This window comes from Balaenoptera musculus, chromosome 14 (assembly GCF_009873245.2).
Source record: "Balaenoptera musculus isolate JJ_BM4_2016_0621 chromosome 14, mBalMus1.pri.v3, whole genome shotgun sequence".
In the NCBI taxonomy this organism is placed as follows: Eukaryota; Metazoa; Chordata; class Mammalia; order Artiodactyla; family Balaenopteridae; genus Balaenoptera; species Balaenoptera musculus.
The window spans coordinates 2,895,356-2,915,218 of NC_045798.1; the positions used below are offsets into that span (position 1 = coordinate 2,895,356).

Here is a 19,863-nt window from a genome sequence, read left to right on the forward strand (position 1 = left end):
CAGGACTGTTTTCCTTTCTCTCTTGTCTTTTAATGATGCTTCTTTTGCATTTTTCTGCTATTTTTCTTAGAAGCCCTATTCTCTGTATATACATCTGATGTGTCTCATGTTTGCAGCCTGCCACTGATCCTCATTTTCATTTCTTGTCTTTTCCATTTAGCTTTAGGGAAAGCTTCACAAATTCTCTTTTTCACAGGATAAATGCAATTTTCTGCTTTTTCATATCTTTTTTATTGCTTCTGAAACCATTTTAAATCCCTTACTTTTAATACTGCCATGTCTTCTTCCATCTTAGTCTTATTTCATTATAAAATAACAGGGGTCCTGCATTTTCTTGATTAGCGAGAGCGTAGAAGTTATTCTGTGTAAAATATACATCAGTATTCTGTGGTAACTACCCTTCAAAGCTTTGTTGTTCCTCTATCTCTTCAGTGCCCTTTCAAATGCCCTTCTTTGATTTTGCAGTTTTTATTTATGAAACAAACATTTTATTCTCCTTGTGTTTTTCGTCTGTATTTGCCTTCTCTCTAGCTGCCCTTGAATGAGGGTAGCCTCTAGTGCATTGGAATTTCCCTGACACAGTGGAGTGGGTTCCTCTTCTTTCCATTTGGTTTCCACTTGCTCTTGTTAGAGCTGCACATGAAACGTCCACCTGGAAGGGCGCTGGCCCTACGTTCCCATATCGGTGGTGCAGCAGCCTGAGTAGCGTGGGGATGCACTGGCTTTCCTGGTATTCCCAGACCATTGTTGTAATGTCCCTTCTTTCAGTTTGGTACAGCTGCTACACTGGGGACCAGTTTCCTGTAAGTCGTTTTGCTTTGGCTTGGACTCAGTCCACAGTGAGGCCGTGTCATACCTCCTGCTCCAAATCAGCAAGAGGCCCTGATTCTGGGGTTTTCTGCCCAGTGTGGTCCGACTCACTCCTGAGTCTTTCAATTCAGCTGATTACAGATGTTGTCAGCAGACAGCGTCAGGAACGTTACCTAGCGCAGGACATCCCTGGGATACAGTGGCCTTCGCTCTTAGAAATATCAGCGTAGTTCCACCAGGCTATCATCTTCTTTTATGATGTCATGCTTAGAGATGCTAGATTTAGCCAACAACAATTCAGGGTGCCCAGTAACATTTGGATTTCAGATAAACAACAAATTTGGTTTTTGTTTTTAATTATAAGCATGCCCCATGCAACATTTCTGTCAATTAGAAATGGAAGCATAACCGGGTTCCCTGTATGTTGTATCTGGCAACCCTCACCATGCTGTATTTTCTGCATGAGGCATTGGTATCCCATGTAATTTCTCAGGAATTCTCCCAGGCCAGGGCGTGCAGTTTGCACTGAATATTCAACACAGACGCAGATTTTTACTTATTACCATATTCCCTTAGGTAACTGCTTTTGAGTCCACTCAGGGGAAATTTTAAAGGTCTGTGCTCAAATCACCGTCTTTCTCAGATTTCGTAAAATTAGGGGAAATTATTTTTTCAAAATGGTAAATTAATAGAAAATCTCTATGAGGTCACTGCGTTGCTTAACGATGGGAACATGTCTCTTTCAAATAAGCATATAAAGTCACAGCACCAAAATCAAATGTAATGTTTTTTCTTAATGGGTTATTAAGTGAGATTTACCACGTGCAACTTCTTTGTTATTTGATACCTTGCTCTTTTTTTTAATGTGGAATTGATGTTCATAGGTTATAATAGCCACCCCCGTGGGGATTTGAGGATAATGAGTTTTACTTCTTAATCTATTCTGTGCATGGTGGAACATTATTTTTTGAATTTTGTTTTAAAAAAAAAGACAGAAAAAGGAAATAACACTAGCTTTAGGTCAACCTGGAGCATTTTAAAGCAATAAACATGTAGGTCAGATACCAGGCGAAAAGACAAATAGGCTCTTCATGGAATGAAGCTTAGAAATGACTTCCCTTTGAATGATGCCCATGGTGTTCCCCTGGTTGCTTTCCCAAATAAAGTCAGAGGACCCACAGCCATTGCCCTTGGAATATGTAATTAGTTGCACAGTTAAGTTTGGTGTACTCAAATAGGGGTCAGATGTTCAACAGGAAAGTTCACGGAGCCTCGGTGTCTGGTATTAATGTTTAACTATCTATATAACCTGGCTATTTGGCTTCAGCAGTGTCTACAGTGAATGACAGGCTGGTGTGATGACAACCTGAGTGGTGCCAAGATGCATTTATAAGAATCAGGGTGTCTGTGAGTCTGTTTCTGTTTTGTGTAAATAAGTTCATTTGTATCATTTTTTAAAACGTATATACAAAACCGAAACAGATTTACAGATCTCGAAAACAAACTTACAGTTACCAAAGGGGAAACGTGGGGTGGGGAGAGGGATAAATTGGGAGCTTGGAATGCACATCTACACACTACTATATGTAAGACAGATAACCAACAAGGACCTACTGTGTGTGTAGCACAGGGAATTCTACTCAGTATTCTGTGATAACCTAAATGGGAAAAGAATCTGAAAAAGGATGGATACATGTATATGTATAACTGAATGACTTTGCAGTACACCTGAACCTAACCCAACACTGTAAGTCAACTCTACTCCAGTGACATTAAAAAAGAAAAAAAAGGATCAGGGGGCACTGTGTGATGGATGTAGGTCTTTTATCACCAAGATTACGTGGAGCTCTTCATGGGATAAAAGGATGGAGGATTCTAATTATAGAGTGATGGCAACGGAGGAGACAGCATATAAAATCCTGCTGTGAAAATATAATCTGCTTTTTGTAATATTGGAAGCATAATTCATTTGTTGATTCATTCATTTCTCAAATATTTACTGAGAAGCTAGTATTTGTCGGGTGCTCTTCTAAGGAGTATGAATAAAGCAGAGAAAAGGCTCATATGTCATCTCAGCTCACTTGCATATAACCCACTGGGGCATGAAGGGAATTACAGAACAGCATGAAGTCCTATGATAGGGAAGTATGAGATCTACAGAAGGACATCGATGGTGCATATAAACACAGAATCATGCAGTCAAAGGAGGCATTCCAGAGAAGTGACATTTATGACACAGCCTGAGCAGTCACAGGAGTGTAGCCAGCAAAGTGGGGGAGGGGAGGTGGTACCCAGAGATGGGATGAAGGAGAAAGCTTCAACCCTGAACATGAGCACGAAACTCACTGCCTGTGCTTCACTTTCACGAAAAACTCACATGTGACAATACACGTTTATTGAAAATACAAATCCTGAGGGATTTCCAGAATGTTAAGAAAAATGTAGTCCTGATAAAGGAATGAGGTCTCTTGTGAGGTCTATGATATTCTGATGTTTGAAAAAGAAATTCTGAGGTATTAGGTTGAATCATATGAAATCACTTCTTGGGTGAATCGAAACTGCTCAGATACTGGAAGTTTCAAATGGTTCGGGGCCATAGACACCTTGGTTGCTGAACTGGGGCGCTCAGCCTGGCCTGAGTTGGGTGATACCGTGGAATTGAGGGAGCCCTTCCCTCGGGGCTGTCCATCAACTCAGGATGAGTGTGTGTCAAGCTGGCTTCTTGTCCAGAAGCAGGATGGACCGCAGCTGAATGGGGGCCGCCATACTTTGGTTGGTGCCCTCCTACTTCAGACCAGTCCAGGAGAGGCGGAGAGGCTCAGTGACTTGCCTGTTCTCTCTCGAGATCTGTGCAGCAAAGCCACAGTCAAGACCCCTTTCTCTGAGTCCTTTGCTTTCTCCTCTGTTCACAGACAACAGCCAAGAGGGGTCCAGGCTCATGTAGGCGTCGTGCATCGGAAAGTGTGCTCACGTGAGCCTCTGAAACAGTTTGGCCCGATGAATGTCAGGGCTTGAGTTGCTTCTACTGCAAAAGAACGAGTGATAATTACAGGGCGACTAATGAGAAGGGCTTCAGATAACTTGTGGAGCTTTGCCTAGAAAGTCAGTGATCCCAGAGCCAATAATTTCCATTTCTAAAGCCTGTTAAGTTGGTTCTTGAATTACGTAATTTCTGTGTCTGTGTTTTTCTTCCAGAATATAAGGCACAATGTAAAAATAACATTTTGGAATGTTCCCCCTGAGGGAGGGATATGCTTAGTAAGGAAAAAAGAAAAAAGAATGCTTTCTGTGCATTGGGGTCAACGTAGCTTTCACGAAGGATGAGTGACGGGCTTCCCTTGGTTCTTGGGTTCTAGGGACACATGGACCCGACATGACGTGGTCAGCCCATCTCATCTGTTTCTGGAGGTTTCCTCCTAGCATTATCCTTCTGAGGTCTTTTCTCTCCATCTCTCAGCTTAACCCCCAGGAAAGTGTGTGATGTCCAAGTGATATGTGATTGCCCACCTTAACGTCCTTTATCATTTCCCGACGGTCAGTGTGTCCTTACGTGCAGCGTGTGTATCTGGTGGAACATAAAATAGTATTGGGTAGGATATGGACACAGCCTCAAACCACATGCTGAGAAAGTCATTCTCGTTTCCGATCTTGGTCCATCTGGTTGAGTTAACGGGAATGCCCTTCTCTGTTGGATGCCCGCACATCCTTAAGACCTTTCTCATGAGGATCTCTCCCTTTAACGAAAAGAGAACAAGTCTTAGGCATAACCCATCGCCTCCTAAAGGCACCAGGACCGCTAGCTGAAAATTAAAGGCGTGATATGAAATTTATTTATGTGCACACTTAGCTTCTATGCATGGCCAGTGATGCCTGTTGTCTACTCCAGTGGCATCAATTTTTTTTAAAGAAATATATTTCCTATAAGATGAGTTGATTCAAGTAAGACCTTTTGGATAAAGAATTGCGTAGTTAGTGCAAAGACAAGGCAGTCCGTATAAAGTGGGGGAGGCGCGAAGAGGTGTGAAATATTGGTACCCTTGCCCTGGAGTCTCTAACCCCTGAACCCCGCTTCCTTCCCTCAGTGGCGGCGAGCCGCGGCATCCTGGAAAGCGTCCAGAGGTTCTCCTCACTGCCCACCTACCTCCCAGTGACCTACCACATCCACCACGCGGACGTGTCCTTCTTCCTGAAGGAAGCCAACCAGGACATCATGAGAAACTCCAGTCTGCAGTCGCGCGTGGAGTCCTTTCTGATTTACAAATCCAAGAGGTTCCCCGTCCTGAATGCCAGCTACGGGCCTTTCGCCATCGAGCAGGTGGTGCCCCAGGACCTGATGCTACCCTCCAGCCCGTTCGGATTCACCAGCACGTTCTCCCTGAACTGGAAGCTGAAAGCGCACATCCTGCGGGACAAGGTCTCCCTGAGCCGGCCCCGCGTGCAGGTGCTGTTCCACGTGGTGGGCAGGGACTGGGACGACGCCGGCCCCGCGCAGAGGCTGCCCTGCCTGCGCGTGTTCGCCTTCCGGGAGACCCGGGAGGTGAGGGGCAGCTGCCGGCTGCAGGGGGCCCTGGGGCTGTGCGTGGCGCAGCTGGAGCTCCCGGCCGGCTGGTTCGGCCCCCCCACGGTGGTGGCCGGGAGGAAGAAGTCGCCCGGGCCCCCCGAGGGCAGCCCCGTGGAGCTCTACTACGCCCTGCAGCCCGGGGACGAGCGCGGAGACTGCGCCAGGAGAGCCGGAGGGATGCGGACGGGCCGCAGCGACCTCGATGAGTCGGGGCCTCCCTTGCAGAGGATCGGGAGCGTTTTTCTTTACCAGACCCCGAGCCGGCCGCCCCTGAGAGAGCTGCGTTTGGACAACCACGTGGCCGTGCAGTACGTGCCCAAGACGGTCAGGCAGGGAGATGTGCTGACGTTTCCCGTCTCCGTCTCCAAAAACTCCACCGAGGACCGCTTCACACTGAGGTGAGTTCATTGGGAGTATCTCCCTGTAGCATCTCCAAGGTCAGAGGGTGCTTCTGGGAACCCCATGTGTTTGATCCGGAGAGCTGTGTTAGCACTGTCTGGGGTAGAAGCGTCCTTGCAGTTTTTACAGACTCCGTGTTCACTGTCAGATCGAGAGACCAGCTGGATCTCTCCGGGTTGGCAGCGGGGCGGCGAAGACCTTCTTATTCATAGGTTTTCTGAGCCATCCCAGAAAAGCCCGGGAGGCTGAGGTTCTGCCCTTGCCCTGGCTCAGGCGGTTCTCAGCAAGGTTTAGGATAAATGGCTTGCAGTTGAAATGAGCCTGCAAATGGGATGGCAACAGTTGTCGGCAAGGATAGGGGATGCAGCTGTGCCAACTCAAAATCTCTTCCGAACGTGTGAGTTCTAAGTGCGCTCTATGGTACCAACCTCAAAGTAGTCATTTTGTTTCTCTCTGGAGATAGAGCTTAGTGTCCAAAATATAAAAGAGCAAAAAGTGTGAAGGCTATCCGGTAGAATTCGTCGAGTGTCTTGTATAAGAATATACCAAAGACGAGGCATTTAACATGAGTACTGTGAGCTTTGGGAAGAAGAATTGTGTGCGTTTTCTCTTTGGAATGTAGTATGGGAGGAAAGCTACTTGCCTTGGCTTGACTGGATTTTCATAACAGTTTTTTGGTTCGTTTGTTTTAAACACAGATGAGTCTGATTGTAACAGCTATTTGGTATCAGTGTTGTGAGGTCACTAAATATGTCCTGACATTGCTGCATACGCCAGAAACTTGATCTGAAGTGCCATCTAATCAGATTTGTTTACGACCTCTGAACATAGGAGTGTTCGTGGACATGGCACACATTTATATGTTGGTTTTTAAAGTTCATCCAGTAATGATCAGCCCTGTTTTCCCTCTCCCGTTCTTTCTTTCTGTTTTTTAGAAAACGTCTTTCTTTCTGTGTTTGTTAAGGGGTGGGTGAGTTTAAGAAAAGAGTCATTCTTTTGCTTATACTTTGCACGTTTCAGTTTTGTTGATTGTGACCTAGTGCTGGGAATTCCCTTTTAATCTCAACTGAAGAACCAGAAACCAATAGACAGCATTAACCTCATGACTGAACTTGGCTGATGGTTGGAAGGGGTAAAACCTTTGGCTGGGGTTGGAGGTGCATCTGGGGATTCAGCACAGAGATTTAGGGCACATAAACACGTCTGTGGGTCTGAGCCCCCATGATCTCTCCCTTCTGCTCTTCAGAAATCAGACCTAGATTGAGCTGGTCATGGGCCCTCTGGCTGTGGTGCTAGCTCTGTGCTTGGTTTTCCCAGACTCAACACTCTTATATAATATTCTTCGTGAAGATGGCTGTTTATATAGAGAGATATTTTGCTGATGGAAACTCAAGGTTTTGCATAAGGGGAAATCACACGATTTCATATATTCCGACATTTTTTCTGTTTGCCAACTACTGATGGTTGATTTCCTGGACCCAGGTTTACGAACCAGAATCTCTTAAAGTTTTAACTCTCCAGCAGATGATATCCACATCGGTTTTTTTTGGGAATCGGTTATATATGTAGAATTAAATTTCACAAAAAGCTGTGCATCCGACCACAATCCACCGCCCACTGAGGTGTTCCTCGGAGTCCCGAGGGCTGCCTTGTCATCGGCAAGCTGCGACACGGCCAAGAGAAATTTGCTCCTGGGCTACATAATCTAAAGGATCCAAGTCTCTGCAGATTCAGGAAGAAGCACCGTTGAAGCATCTAGATTGGGTGGCTCCACTTACAAGTCAAAAGATTGGAAAATTCTGGATGTAGAGCCAAAGTGTATGTGTTCAGAAGCCATCAATTAGAAAGGTGTTTTAAAAATATCAGTTTTCCAGTTAAGACAATAGTAAATCAGTAGATATTTCATGAACGTGTGTTTAAGTTGGTAAAGTGGCACACTTTCCGTCTTGTTAAAGGCTGGCATTAACAATGTGCCTGTTGAATACTTAACATGCTCTAATTAGGAATGAGTCTTATCTGTTTCTGAAAACAGCTGATGGGAAACCTGGATCTGGTAATGTCATTAGCCTTTAGTGGGAATTCTCCTAATTAGAAAATAATGAAACTGTGTATCTTTTTCAGTGAAGCCAATTTGACACTCGTTCAGCATAGCTTCCAAATATTTAGAATTAGCACGGGCCTGCTCTGTCTGGCCATCTGCTGTAAATAACCCTGAAGGAGCCAGCCAAGTATCCTTGGGTGCTTTCCTCAGCAATGGTGACGTGTTTCTAGACTCAGCGGTGACAGTGCTAACGAGGTCCAGAGCTGGGCTAATGTTTCATAGATCCGCTGTCACCAGGACTTCCCTCACCACTTAAGGATGGCCAGGGTGGAGGGGGGGACCAAAGTACCTGCCTCCAACAGGACTCCTGCTGCAGGCAGTGTTTGACCAACTACTGCCACCTTCCTGTCGCTTCTGCGCCTGTGATCTCTGTGGCTACACACAGGGGCTCGGCTTCCATCCTGGGAAACAAGATTCGTCGTGCAAATTATCCGTAAGGGCAATTTACAGAAATAGCTGGGAGTGTGCACGCGTGTGCATTAACCAGTGCACAGAGGAAAACCGGGATGGGACTCTTTGTCATCTTAGAAGTTCTGTTCTCTCCTGGAGCTCGAGTCTTCCAAAGCAGACCTCCACAAAGGAAGAAAAGCAAAACGCTTTTGTTCTTTAGACGTCTAAGGATCCCTTTTAATTTCAGAAAATGTTTTCCTTCCAGTGGACAACAGAAGCATCCCAGAGCACTTGGACCCTTGCTTGCGTGTTCTCACCACCCCATCTCCTTTCCTTCCCCGACAGAGAGCTACTGTCAGAAGCATCCTAGGTCTCTCATCACCTGATTATGTGTCTGGAGAATCAAAGGCCTCGAAAGCTCTTTCTTGCTCATCTTTCCCACCTATTTTTTGGTTGCTTCTTCCCACAGGAAGTTAATTTCAAAGGAGTCTGGTTGTCAGATCTGAATGTGAGCCTGGAACCAAATACCTGCATAGCATTAGCTTGGTTCCCTGATACTCCAGGAAATGCAGGTGGAAAGGTCCAGAACAGAGGCATGGCACTCAGATGCCTGGGTGCTTTTCTCAAAGTCAGAGATATGCTTAGATTGGTTAAATGAATGAATGAATGGACATATTGTTAATTATTAACCAATACATATACTTTGCTGAAGTCTTTACAGTTTTACATGCTAAATATTCAAGAGTTTGTTAAGAATCTCGTGCCCAGACTGTGGTCAGATCTAAGGCCATCTCCGAATAAGGCATTATTACCAAGTAGATATTCTTGCAAAGATAAGAGTTGTAAACAAAAGAGAAAGAGAATAAAGTAAGAATATTTGACAAGGGGACACAGTGGGCCTGGGGTTGATAAGCCTCAAAAGATATTCTTTGGTGGTTTGGGAATCTCAATTGTTAGAAATAATATGTGGTGGTTTGAGGTGGTTTGGCCCTGAACTTGATTCACTTGAATGATGTAGCTTTGGAACCTGCCTTGGACCAGGAAAAGATCTCTCCTTATTCTATTTCAGGTAAACTATGCCCTGGTGTAGCCAATAATATTCTTAGCTGCAGGCCATAAATCCCAGCCTGCTAATTTAAGAAAATAAATACATGAAAGGTTAGTTGGATGTGTATTTTGGGTCTCAAGAATTAATAAGGCACGGGGGCACTAGCTTTGGCAATGCACAGGGTGGGAGGGGGACGATACCCTTGGTGTAGATGCAACAGCCTTCTTGCCCAGCACCCCTCCCCGGCCCGGCACAACGAATTCCTTCAAAAGTTCCTTCTGTTCTTACTATAACCAAAGGTGCGAAGACTCTTGGGAAGCTCCCAGTGGCTCACATACCTACTTGCCGTCTGTGCCTGGGGTAGCAGAGGGAGCTGGTGTGGCTTCCAGAATGAGAGGTGGGCTCCTGGAATCATCTTTCACTAAGAGCATATCCCGGGGAGGCAGTATTTCCCTCCGAGAAAACTGGGTGCTTTTAAGAAGAGGATGAAGTTGGGTATCTCGAAACCCTGCACAGGTCTGTGACATCTGTGCCTGGCGCTGCGTCTCCGTTTGTCATCCGGTGGGAATTAAGGGAGTTGCTTCTGGAGCAGAGTGGAGTGAGAGGCAGACAGAGAAAGGAGGGCATTCCATCTTTTTTCAATAAACCTCCTGTTTGACAATATATTTAGATTTACAAAAAAAGTTGTGAAATCAGTACCGGACAATGCCAAGTGCCTGGAGGCTAGTTTTCCCCCTGTAATTAACATCTTTCGTTAGCCTGATTCATTTGTCACAATCAGTGCACCAATATTATTATTACCTGAAGTCCACACTCATTCACATTCCCTTAGTCTTTGCCCCATGGCCCCTTTTTTGTTCCAGGCTCCCACCCAGGATATCATGTACATTTAGTCATCATGTCTTTAACTACTCTTGACTGTGACTGTTTCTCAGACTTGCTTTGTTTCTGTTGATCTTGAGAGCTTTGAGACTTCCGGTTCAGACTTTTTGAAGAATGTCCCTCTGTTGGTATTATCTGATGTTTTCCTCGTGATTAGACCGAAGTAATGGGTTTGGGGGTAAAACAGCACAGAGATAAAGTGTTGTTTTTGTATTCGTCTGCAAACTACAAGAGTTTAAAATCATCCCCTTTATTCTCTTTCACCTTTCCGCTGAAGAAGCATTTATTGAGGATGTCAGGAAATATACAGATGAGTAAAAAGGAGAGATGAGTCCTATTTGAGGGACAGGAGCATGATAGAGTGAGACCTGGCCCTGGGGGAGTGGAGAGTATGTAGTGGGGTTTTTTTGGTTTTTTTTTAAATTTGATTTTTGTTTTGTATTGATTGGAGTGTAGTTGGCTTGCGGTGTTGTGTTGGTTTTGGGTGTGCAGTGGGGTGGTTCAGTTGTGCATATGCATGTGTCTGTTCTTTCTTGGATTCTTTTCCCATATGGGTTGTTGCAGAATATTGAGTGGAGTTCCCTGTGCTGTACAGTAGGTCCTTGTTGATTACGTAGTGGTTTTATGGGCCAAAAAAAAAGGGATTTCAGGCAAAGGGGACAGCGCAGGTAAAGGCACAAAGACATCAGGTGTATCTCTGTGCTCTTTTTTATTCCCCCATCATCTTGAAATAAAAGCCAATTGGGATTTTCAAGAACAAACAAACAAAAAATGCCATTTTCATTGCATTGTATCAAGAACACGTACTCCTACCCTGACTTAATCACTGTTGATGTGAAATTTGGTCGCTGGCTGGGGTGGTATTTCTCGGGTTTCTCGTCTGTAAAGTTGCTTTTTTCTGCACTCCCTATACTGTATTTTCCAGAAGGAAGTGATGATCTGCAGCTCACAATTATGGAATTCCACTCTGCCTCCTTGTGGGTGGTATATTTACGTAAATTGTTTTGGAATCCTGCAGGTGAAATTTGTTTATTCTCCCTCATGTATTTATTTATTCAATCATTCATTTATTTCAGTAAGGGCATCTGGATATTTACTTTACAGTTTGGGTTATAATCCAAAGGAGTAGACATTTCTCAGCCTTTGGCTGTTGACGTTTGGATCAGATGATATTTTGCTGTGAGGGGCAGTCCGGTCTGTACATTGTGGGACGGTTAGCAGCACCCCTGGCCTCAACCCACTGTATACACAGCCCCGAATTCTGATACCCCAAGATGGGTCCAGCTCCTTCCTAATGTCCCCTCGGGGATAAAATCGCCCCTGCAAGTGAAAAACTATGATTGTGGTTGTCGGGAAAAAACTCAGCTCTTACGCAGAGGGAGGTTTCCCAGTTTAGAATGAAGGGAACACTGGGTAGAGTCCAACTTTTCTGGAAAATCCCTTAAGTTGTACCTGCCACACGTTTTTACTTCCGCTTGAATGCGTGCTGCAGGAGGGCAGAAACTTCGGTCTGCTCTCTGCCCTTTCCTCCTTTCTCATACACTACCTGGGCTGCCCTGGACACCCGTCAGCTACTGGGGGATCGAATGGCTGTCACTGGTTCCATGAGTCAACTCCATGTACCTTCTGTTAAGGGAGGGGCCAGAGAGCAGGTTCTTCTGTTAGACTTGAGGTGAGAGAGTTGGTCTATTTCAAGGCCATGTCATGTATACAAAATCACAAGGGTCAGGGGCAGCCGTATTAGGGGTACTTGTGCTGTAAGAGGGACCAGGAGCTGAGATGAGCTGAGACCACTGCTTCCAGTGGTGATTGCTCCTAAGGTCCTCTGGCCCCAGCACCGGTCTGGGGTGAAGCCTTGGTGTTAGTATTTCGTTTAGTAACAAAAATACCCATGAAACTAAATGCCTGCACATGAGTTTCTTTAAGTAATTTATCAGTCTATTATTACAGTTCATGTACCTTAAGGTAACGGAAATCTAAAGCTATACTGTGAACAGATTAAAAAAATGGTTCTTCAGTCTTTTTCATTATCTCTTTTATTATTGTTGCTTTTAATTGATGTATAGTTGGTTTACAATATTGTGTCTGGTGTTAGTCTTTTGAAAAAGGTGTCCAGGAGATTCGGACGTGCAGCTGGAGTTGGGAGCCATTGGGTTCGTGTCATCCTTCTTGCTCTCCTGGGCTATGCTTATTGAGTAGAATGGTCAAGTTAGAAATTTAACTATTTAAACCACCTTCTCTCTCTCTCTCTTTCTGTCTCTCTCAGTCCCCTGTGCCCCCCACCCTGTATAATTGAGTCACATTGTTTAATGCATGTATGTGCAAACTCCACTGTGTAACAGTACACACAGCCTTTCTGCACACAACTTCACGGGCTTCACACATTTCAAGATGTTAATCCATAGTGGCCTCCAACTCAAGAATCCCTCCATCACCTGACAGCTATGGTTCCTTTCTAGCGATACTTTTTTTGACCAAGGTTGACGGCTCTGATCCTCTTGGGGGAAGAGAAGAAAGGAGGAAGGTACCAACGGTGGCACCAGCTGTGCTCCCAAATTGGTGCTGGGCAAGTTGCCTGAGGTTTCACTGAATCTCTTTCCCATGTTCTAGTGGGAGGCTTATCTCATGAGCAAGAGAACTTGACTTTGGCCAACTTGGCAGGGCTGGGAGTTCTAGAAGATCGTGGAAGGATTTCCTTCTTTTTTATGGCTGGATAATATTCCATTGTGGATATACATCACATTTTCTTTATCCATTCATCCACTGTGGACACTCAGGTTGTTTCCATGTCTTGACCATCGCGAATAACGCTGCAGTGAACAGCAGGGAGCAGATACCTCTCTGAGATAGTGATTTCTATCTTTTCTGCAACAACATGGGTGAACCCCAAGGGCATTATGTTCAGTGAGATAAGTCAGAGAAGACAGATTCTGTATACTATCGCTTATATGTGGAGCCTCACAAAAGCTCGCAGATACAGAGAAGAGATGGATGGCTGCCAGAGGCTTGGGGGGAGGGGGGAAAGGTAAGATGTTGATCCAAGGGTACCAACTTGCAGTTTTAAGTTGAAGAGGTTCTGGGGATTGAAGTCTTGCAACCAAAGCTCTCTGTGATCTTCTTTGGCTGTGCCAGCTTCTGGTCATTGCTGTTTATACTCTGTAACCTTGAGCTGACCTTCATCTACGTGTAAGGACCTTATCACATCCCCTGCATGGTAGACCCACCTGACAGTCTCCTTTTCAACCGGACTGAAAGCAACTGGAGGGAAAAGGCTGGGTTCACTAGTGTATCACGGCTGTACCCGGCTGATTGCTCTGACGGCTGGTGTGAATTTGGGTCTGCAAATCTGGGTGAGCAAAAGTAGATACCTGTTGGGTGAGAACACTCAGCCATTTCAGAGTGTTTCGGCCTCTCCCTGCCCCCAAGCACATTTCTGTGTTCCGGGGTGGTAAGGAGTGGGGAGATGGTAGAGGATTACACAACGCCGGGTGGGGAGGAGTTGGGGATAGGTTTTGGTCTTCAGTGTCATCTGTTCATTCATTTGGTATCCATGGAGATTCCATTTCCAAGGTGGTCTTTGGTCGGCTGGCCACAGAGGCCGTTGAGGGAATGTCTTCATATCCTTCTCCCAGCACCTTCAGATGTGATTTCTCTGTACCTCTTCTGGGTTACTCGTGGGAACACAGGAATGATGTGCTGGGTCCAGGAAGTTTGGGGAGATAGCTGAATATAATAATAATGGTAATAATAATAGCCAGCAGTTATTAAGTATCTGTTTGTGTCTGACACTCTTCTCAGTGCTTAAAATATTTTTCACACATTTAATCCTCAGAACAACCCCACGGAGTAGGTGCTTTTATCACCTGTGTTTTCCAGAACTGGACACAGAAACACAAGAGGTGAATAACTTGACAGACGCCCTAGAGCTCATAACACATTTCCTTTGAGGTCCGGAGAACTCGCCCTCGCTGATCTATGTCCCAGAACCCATGTTTTGGAAAATCCCTCTTCATCAATGCGAGGCAGGAAGGTAGACACCGATACTCCTAAATCTCATTCTTTTTAAAAGCACTTAAGTGAGTGCATTACCTGAAACATTTCCCTTATTGAGCAGACGTTTCTTGAGTGTGAAGCTTGGTGCCAGGGATGTAACAGCAAATAAGAGACACGGACCCAGCCCTGTACTGAGTAGTCGGTGCTGTGAGAGAGACCATGGGGGGTCTGTTTGGCAGGATAAGATGCCAACTTAAGACAGTGCTTTGGAGCATAGACAGATGAAGGTGTGTCCACCATCATGAGCATCTGTCAGGCTTACCAGTCGCTGCAGAGTAAAGAGCTCCGAAGGATGGTAGGTGGATTATTGTGGGCCCTTGCAGGCACTTCAGACACTGATCATTACCACAAGGAATGGCAATTTCAGATCCAGGGGGCAGACCTCTTGGAGACCACATGGGTTCATGAGGAAGAGCACAGGGCATGGAGCCAGGACCACGGGCACCTATCTTGGCATCCTCACTGCCTGTGCACCCTTGGGAAGGTCATCGAAGGTCACTGAGCCTCAGTCTCTGGGCTCTTACCTTTCCAGGTGTTGAAGGTGTAAACGAAAGACGACAGGTGAGCCTTGAGCAGATTGCATGGCCCCAGATCAGGCATTTAGGAAATAACCAGTCAACCAAGGGATGCTTCAGGTATCAGCTGAAATGCAAACAGATGACTTCAGGTCACTTCACACTGAGCAGTGTCAATTCATTCTGAAAGAGGGCCATGTTAACGCAAGGAGCAGGTCACCTCCGACTTAAACGATGAAGAAGAAACAAACGAAGGAGCGTGTTCAAAGCTGCTGAAGAGGCATTTTCTTGGATCACTTAGGAAAGGGACTGACTCAGCACCTGCTGGTAGGAGACAGGAGAGCGGACCCAGTTGTCAGAATTCTCTCTCCCAATTTTGAAGGTATGCAAGTAAATTGATTTTTAAAAATCCAGCAAAAAAAATTCCGGCATCAACACACAGAGGCCTGGGGAAGGCATCAGCTCAAGAGTAAGACAGAAATCAGCTGAGTGATGTAGGTTCAAAAATCAACGTAGTGCATCTGACCGCAAGTGTGCAGTTTCCCCTCCTTCAAAGCCTCTTTGAAGAGAGATGACACCTGAACATGGCTTAAATACTTAGATGCTCTTCCCTACCCCTCGCCCCTTGAATCTGGCCTCAGTGTATTGCTTTGCAAGTAGAATATAGCAGAAGTGAGGATCTGGAACTTCTGAGGCTAGACACTCTACGAAGCTGTGACTTTCCACCTGGGTCTCCAGGAACGCTTGCTTTTAGAGCCCAGGGCCACCTGTAAGAAGTCCAGCTCGTCTTCTGGGAGATCCCATGAGAAGCTCTGACGCTGCATGGAGAGAGGGGGGACCTGGTGATCCCCATCTTCTAGCCATTCCTGCCCAGGCCCCAGACACGTGCGTGAAGCTGTCTTGGCTGCTGTAGGCCAGCCAGCCGACAGCTTAGTACCACCAGGGGACCGCACCAATTCCAGGTGGGGCAGACACACCTCACAGCTGAGCCCTGCTCAGATTCCTGGTACGTAAAAAGTGATGTATAACAGAATGGTGGTGTCCTAAAGCACTAAGTTTTAGGGTAGTTTGTTAGCTGCAGTAGTAAGTAATTAGCAATCATAGAAGATTTCGCCAGCAAGCTCTACTTGCGAGAGGACAGAGGTGATGCACTGGGGCTGCTTGCTGTGCGGTTTACTGCTCACCCTTCTCCTGCTCTGCTGTGACTCTCAGTAGGTCCACCTCTGTAACCTGCATTTCCCAGATGCCCTACACTACCCAGGTCTGGCTTCTGATGGGTTCGGCCAATGGGACCCAATGGCAGGAATCTTGAGGCCGGGAAGATGGGAGAAGTTGGGATAGTTTTCTCTCTTGCTCCCTGGTCCCTGTTCAGGCCAGAAAGCTCGTCCATCTGTGGTTCCAGCTCCCGCCAGGCACCCTGTACCATGGCTCCAAATCCTACAGGGAGACTTTGCCGTTGACCTCTTATGGTCCCCCCTCCTTGCTTTGTCCTTCTGAACCTAGGAGAAAAGACTTCCTGCAGTTATTTATATCAGGGCTGCATCACCATCATCTAGTTGTTCTGTCAGCAATTTCAGCCCCTCTGTAACTAGTCCTCTGTATTAAAGTACTTCTGGTCAGTTATCTGCTGTGGTTTCTGTTCCCTGACTTGACCCTGTGGGTGTAGCTGTTTGAAAAGATAATTTTTATGAAAGCAGAATATCTTTTCCGGTCAACTCCATATTGTACCAGAAGCAGAGACAATCATGAAGGTTTGTCAGTTGTATCAACCCCAACTGGGAGCAAAGGCAGAAGGGTCGTAAGCAATGCAGAAATGAATTTACCCAAACAGAAAACATCATAAGTATGATAACAAATTTGGAAAGAGCCAAAGGCAGAAGAAAGAGAACACAGAGGGGCAAGATAATATTTTTTCCTCTTCAGGCTGTGAACTCCTTATGCAAAGGTGAAAAATCAGTGTTCGTATTTCTTTTCTGTTCTCATTTTGGGCAGTGGAAGGATTGTTGATGATAAAAGAGGTCATCCAGGGATGCTTGTCTTTATTGAAAGCAAGGATCCCAGACCCAGAGATGAATCGGAGGTGTAATCTGAAGCCCAAGGTTATTCCAAGCAGATGGAAGAAATACAATACTGACCCTCTCTCCCTTTCCGTTTTCCCATCTCAACACACACACACACGCACACACGTGCACACACACGCGCGCACACACGCGCACACACACGCGTGCGCGTGCACACACACACACACACACACACACACACACAAAGCGTTGAGTGGACTCAGGCACGGAGCATCTGAAAAACTGCATAAAGGGGGAACAGGTCCTAATTCCATCCACCAAAGCCCTGCCTGAACTCTCCTTCTCTCTCCATGACCCCAGGCTGTTGAAAACTCAGGTGTTGGTGTATATTTTGTAAGATAATGCATGTTGAGTAAAACTCATCCATGTTCTATCCACACAAATAGAAGGCCTGGGTGTGGACCAGAGTCGTCCAAGTTGGGCATGAATCAGATTACAAGAGAAATGGCAGTCCATCTATGTAAATATATTGCAGAACGGAAGGGAAGAAGGAAGGAAGAAGAGAAGGAAGGAAGGGAAGGAGGGAGGGAGGAAGGAAGGAAGGAAGGAAATACAACGATATAAGAGAGAGGAAGAATTTATTTGGGAAGTAACATAAACCAAAAGTAATTTTTTTCTGTGAGTGTTTAAATGGGTAGAAAAATTTTTTAAGAGAACATGAACTTAATAAATGAAGAGTTAAAATATAAAAAGGAAATAATGACAAAGATAATAAGGTAGACCAAAGAGCTAATACATGAATTGAAGATCCAAACTGTGCAAAATAGAAATTAAAAACAAGGAGCAGAATAGACATAGTTTAAAGAGGAGTTATTGGCATATATATAGAAAAGATGGAGATAATCTTGGTGAGTGCTGGGGAAATGCAAAGATTAAAAAAAATTGGGGGCTTCCCTGGTGGTTCAGTGGTTAAGAACTCACGTGCCAACGCAGGGGACACGGGTTCGAGCCCTGGTCCGGGAAGATCCCACATGCCACGGAGCAACTAAGCCTGTGCACCACAACTACTGAGCCTGTGCTCTAGAGCCTGTGAGCCACAACTACTGAAGCCCGTGTGCCTAGAGCCCGTGCTCTATAACAAGAGAAGCCACCACAATGAGAAGCCCACGCACCGCAACAAAGAGTTGCCCCCGCTCACCACAACTAGAGAAAGCCCGTGCGCAGCAACGAAGACCCAACACAGCCAAAAATAAATAAATAAAATAAATAAATTTATATAAAAAAAGAACTTGGAAGAAGAGAAGAAGAAAGTTAATCCAATATAAGGATGATTACTGTCCTAGAGCTAAGAATTCCACAAAATGAACCAAAAAAATTTATTCACAAATACATTTTTTCCTAAAATTAAGGAATAGTTAAATCTGTAGATCTGAAGGTATTCTGTGTTACAGAAAAAAATGAGTAACGAAAATCAATGCCAAGACATATCCTAATTGTGAAATTTCAATCATATTGCTAATCAGCTAATCATTCAGGTAGAACAATTATTCACAAAAAACTGAAGAAATAGGATATGCCATGTTCAGAGATAGAAAGGTGTACAGTTCTCCCCATATTAATCTGTAGAGTCAATGCAGTTCCAATCCAATGCAAATCAACTTCTTGACAAGTTGATTTTTAAATTTATATGAAGATCAAACGGTCAAGAATAGGTGGCTCACTAAAGAGAAGAAAAATATAGATGGGTTATTTGAAAGTCATAGATATTCAAACAGTGTGATAGCAGAACACAATAGGTATATAGAATAATGAACAGAAAAAGGAGATTTTGTGTAAGGGAACTACAATTGCAGATCAGTGAGAAGGGATGCATTTTCCAGAAATGACACTGAGACATTGATTATCCAAATGAGAAAAAAAAGGAATCAGATCTCTTAGACATCAATTTCAGATCAATTTGTTATTCAAAGGAAAAAAAGAAATCAATGTGGAAGAAAATACTAAAAGATATCTTTACAAGCTCTGGGAGGAAAAGGTTTCTTTAAACAAGACACCAAAACACCACAAAGGAAGAATTAATACAGTTGACTATATTTTAAAAGAAGTACTTTTTTATATCAAAAGCCATAATTTGGGGGAAGGTATTTATAACACATCAAGACCAACAAAGAATTAGGATGCAGAATATATAAAGAATGCCTATAATTCATTAAGAAAAATAACCAAAAAGAAAAATGGGTAAAAAAATGAGCAGACATTTCACAGAAGAAAAAACACAAAGTAGCCAATAAATAGAAAAGATACTCCATCTCATTAGAAATCAGAGAAGAACAAATTAAAACTGTTATACATTTCAATTTCATACCCACCAGGTTGCCAGAAGTCAGGCAGCCTGATAATACCACAAGCTGTAGAGAATGTGGAGCAAAGGAAACCTTCATTTATTCCTGGTGGGCAAAATTGGTGCCGCCTTTTTAGGAAATACACCCAGCAATGTCAAAGATATGCATACACTATGACCCGAAATTTCCACTTCTAAAGTATAGAATCTAGAGACACTCTTGTATTTGTTTACCAGAAGGCATACATAAGTATTCATAGCAGTGCTGTTTTAATAGCAAAAAACTGGAAATGTCCCAAATGACCGTTGAGAGGATAATGGATAAATAAATGTTGACATAGTCCTACAATGGACTCCTATACATTCATGAAAATGATTCAATGACATCCCTATGGGTAATCTCTGATATAAAATATTTAATTGAAAGATTCAGAAAAATACATTTTTGCAGAGATTAAAAATTAGGCATACATTAACAACAAAGTATTCATGGATGATGGATATATACATTCATTTAGGTAAAACTATAAAAAATGACAAGGAGATGAACACAAAATTTAGAATAATAGGTCTCAGTGGGGAGAATGCAAATATTAATGGGGAGAAACATGCAGGGGGCTTTAAAGATACTGGGTATATTCTAGTTCGTGACCTGGGCGCTAGTACAAGAGTGTTTACTATTGTCTTTTAAACTGTTCATTTGTGATATATATTCTTTGCTTTATACTACATATATCTAATT

The 19,863-nt window shown here is 44.3% G+C and overlaps 1 protein-coding gene across 1 annotated transcript in view; it reads left to right on the forward strand.

Annotated features, from left to right (window-relative positions):
* Positions 1-19,863, forward strand: part of TMEM132D (transmembrane protein 132D) — a 679,411-nt gene that overhangs the window by 175,491 nt on the left and 484,057 nt on the right. The window contains exon 2 of the mRNA XM_036874801.1: positions 4,893-5,769. Coding sequence (XP_036730696.1) covers positions 4,893-5,769 — 877 coding nt within the window. The remainder of the gene's footprint in view (positions 1-4,892; positions 5,770-19,863) is intronic.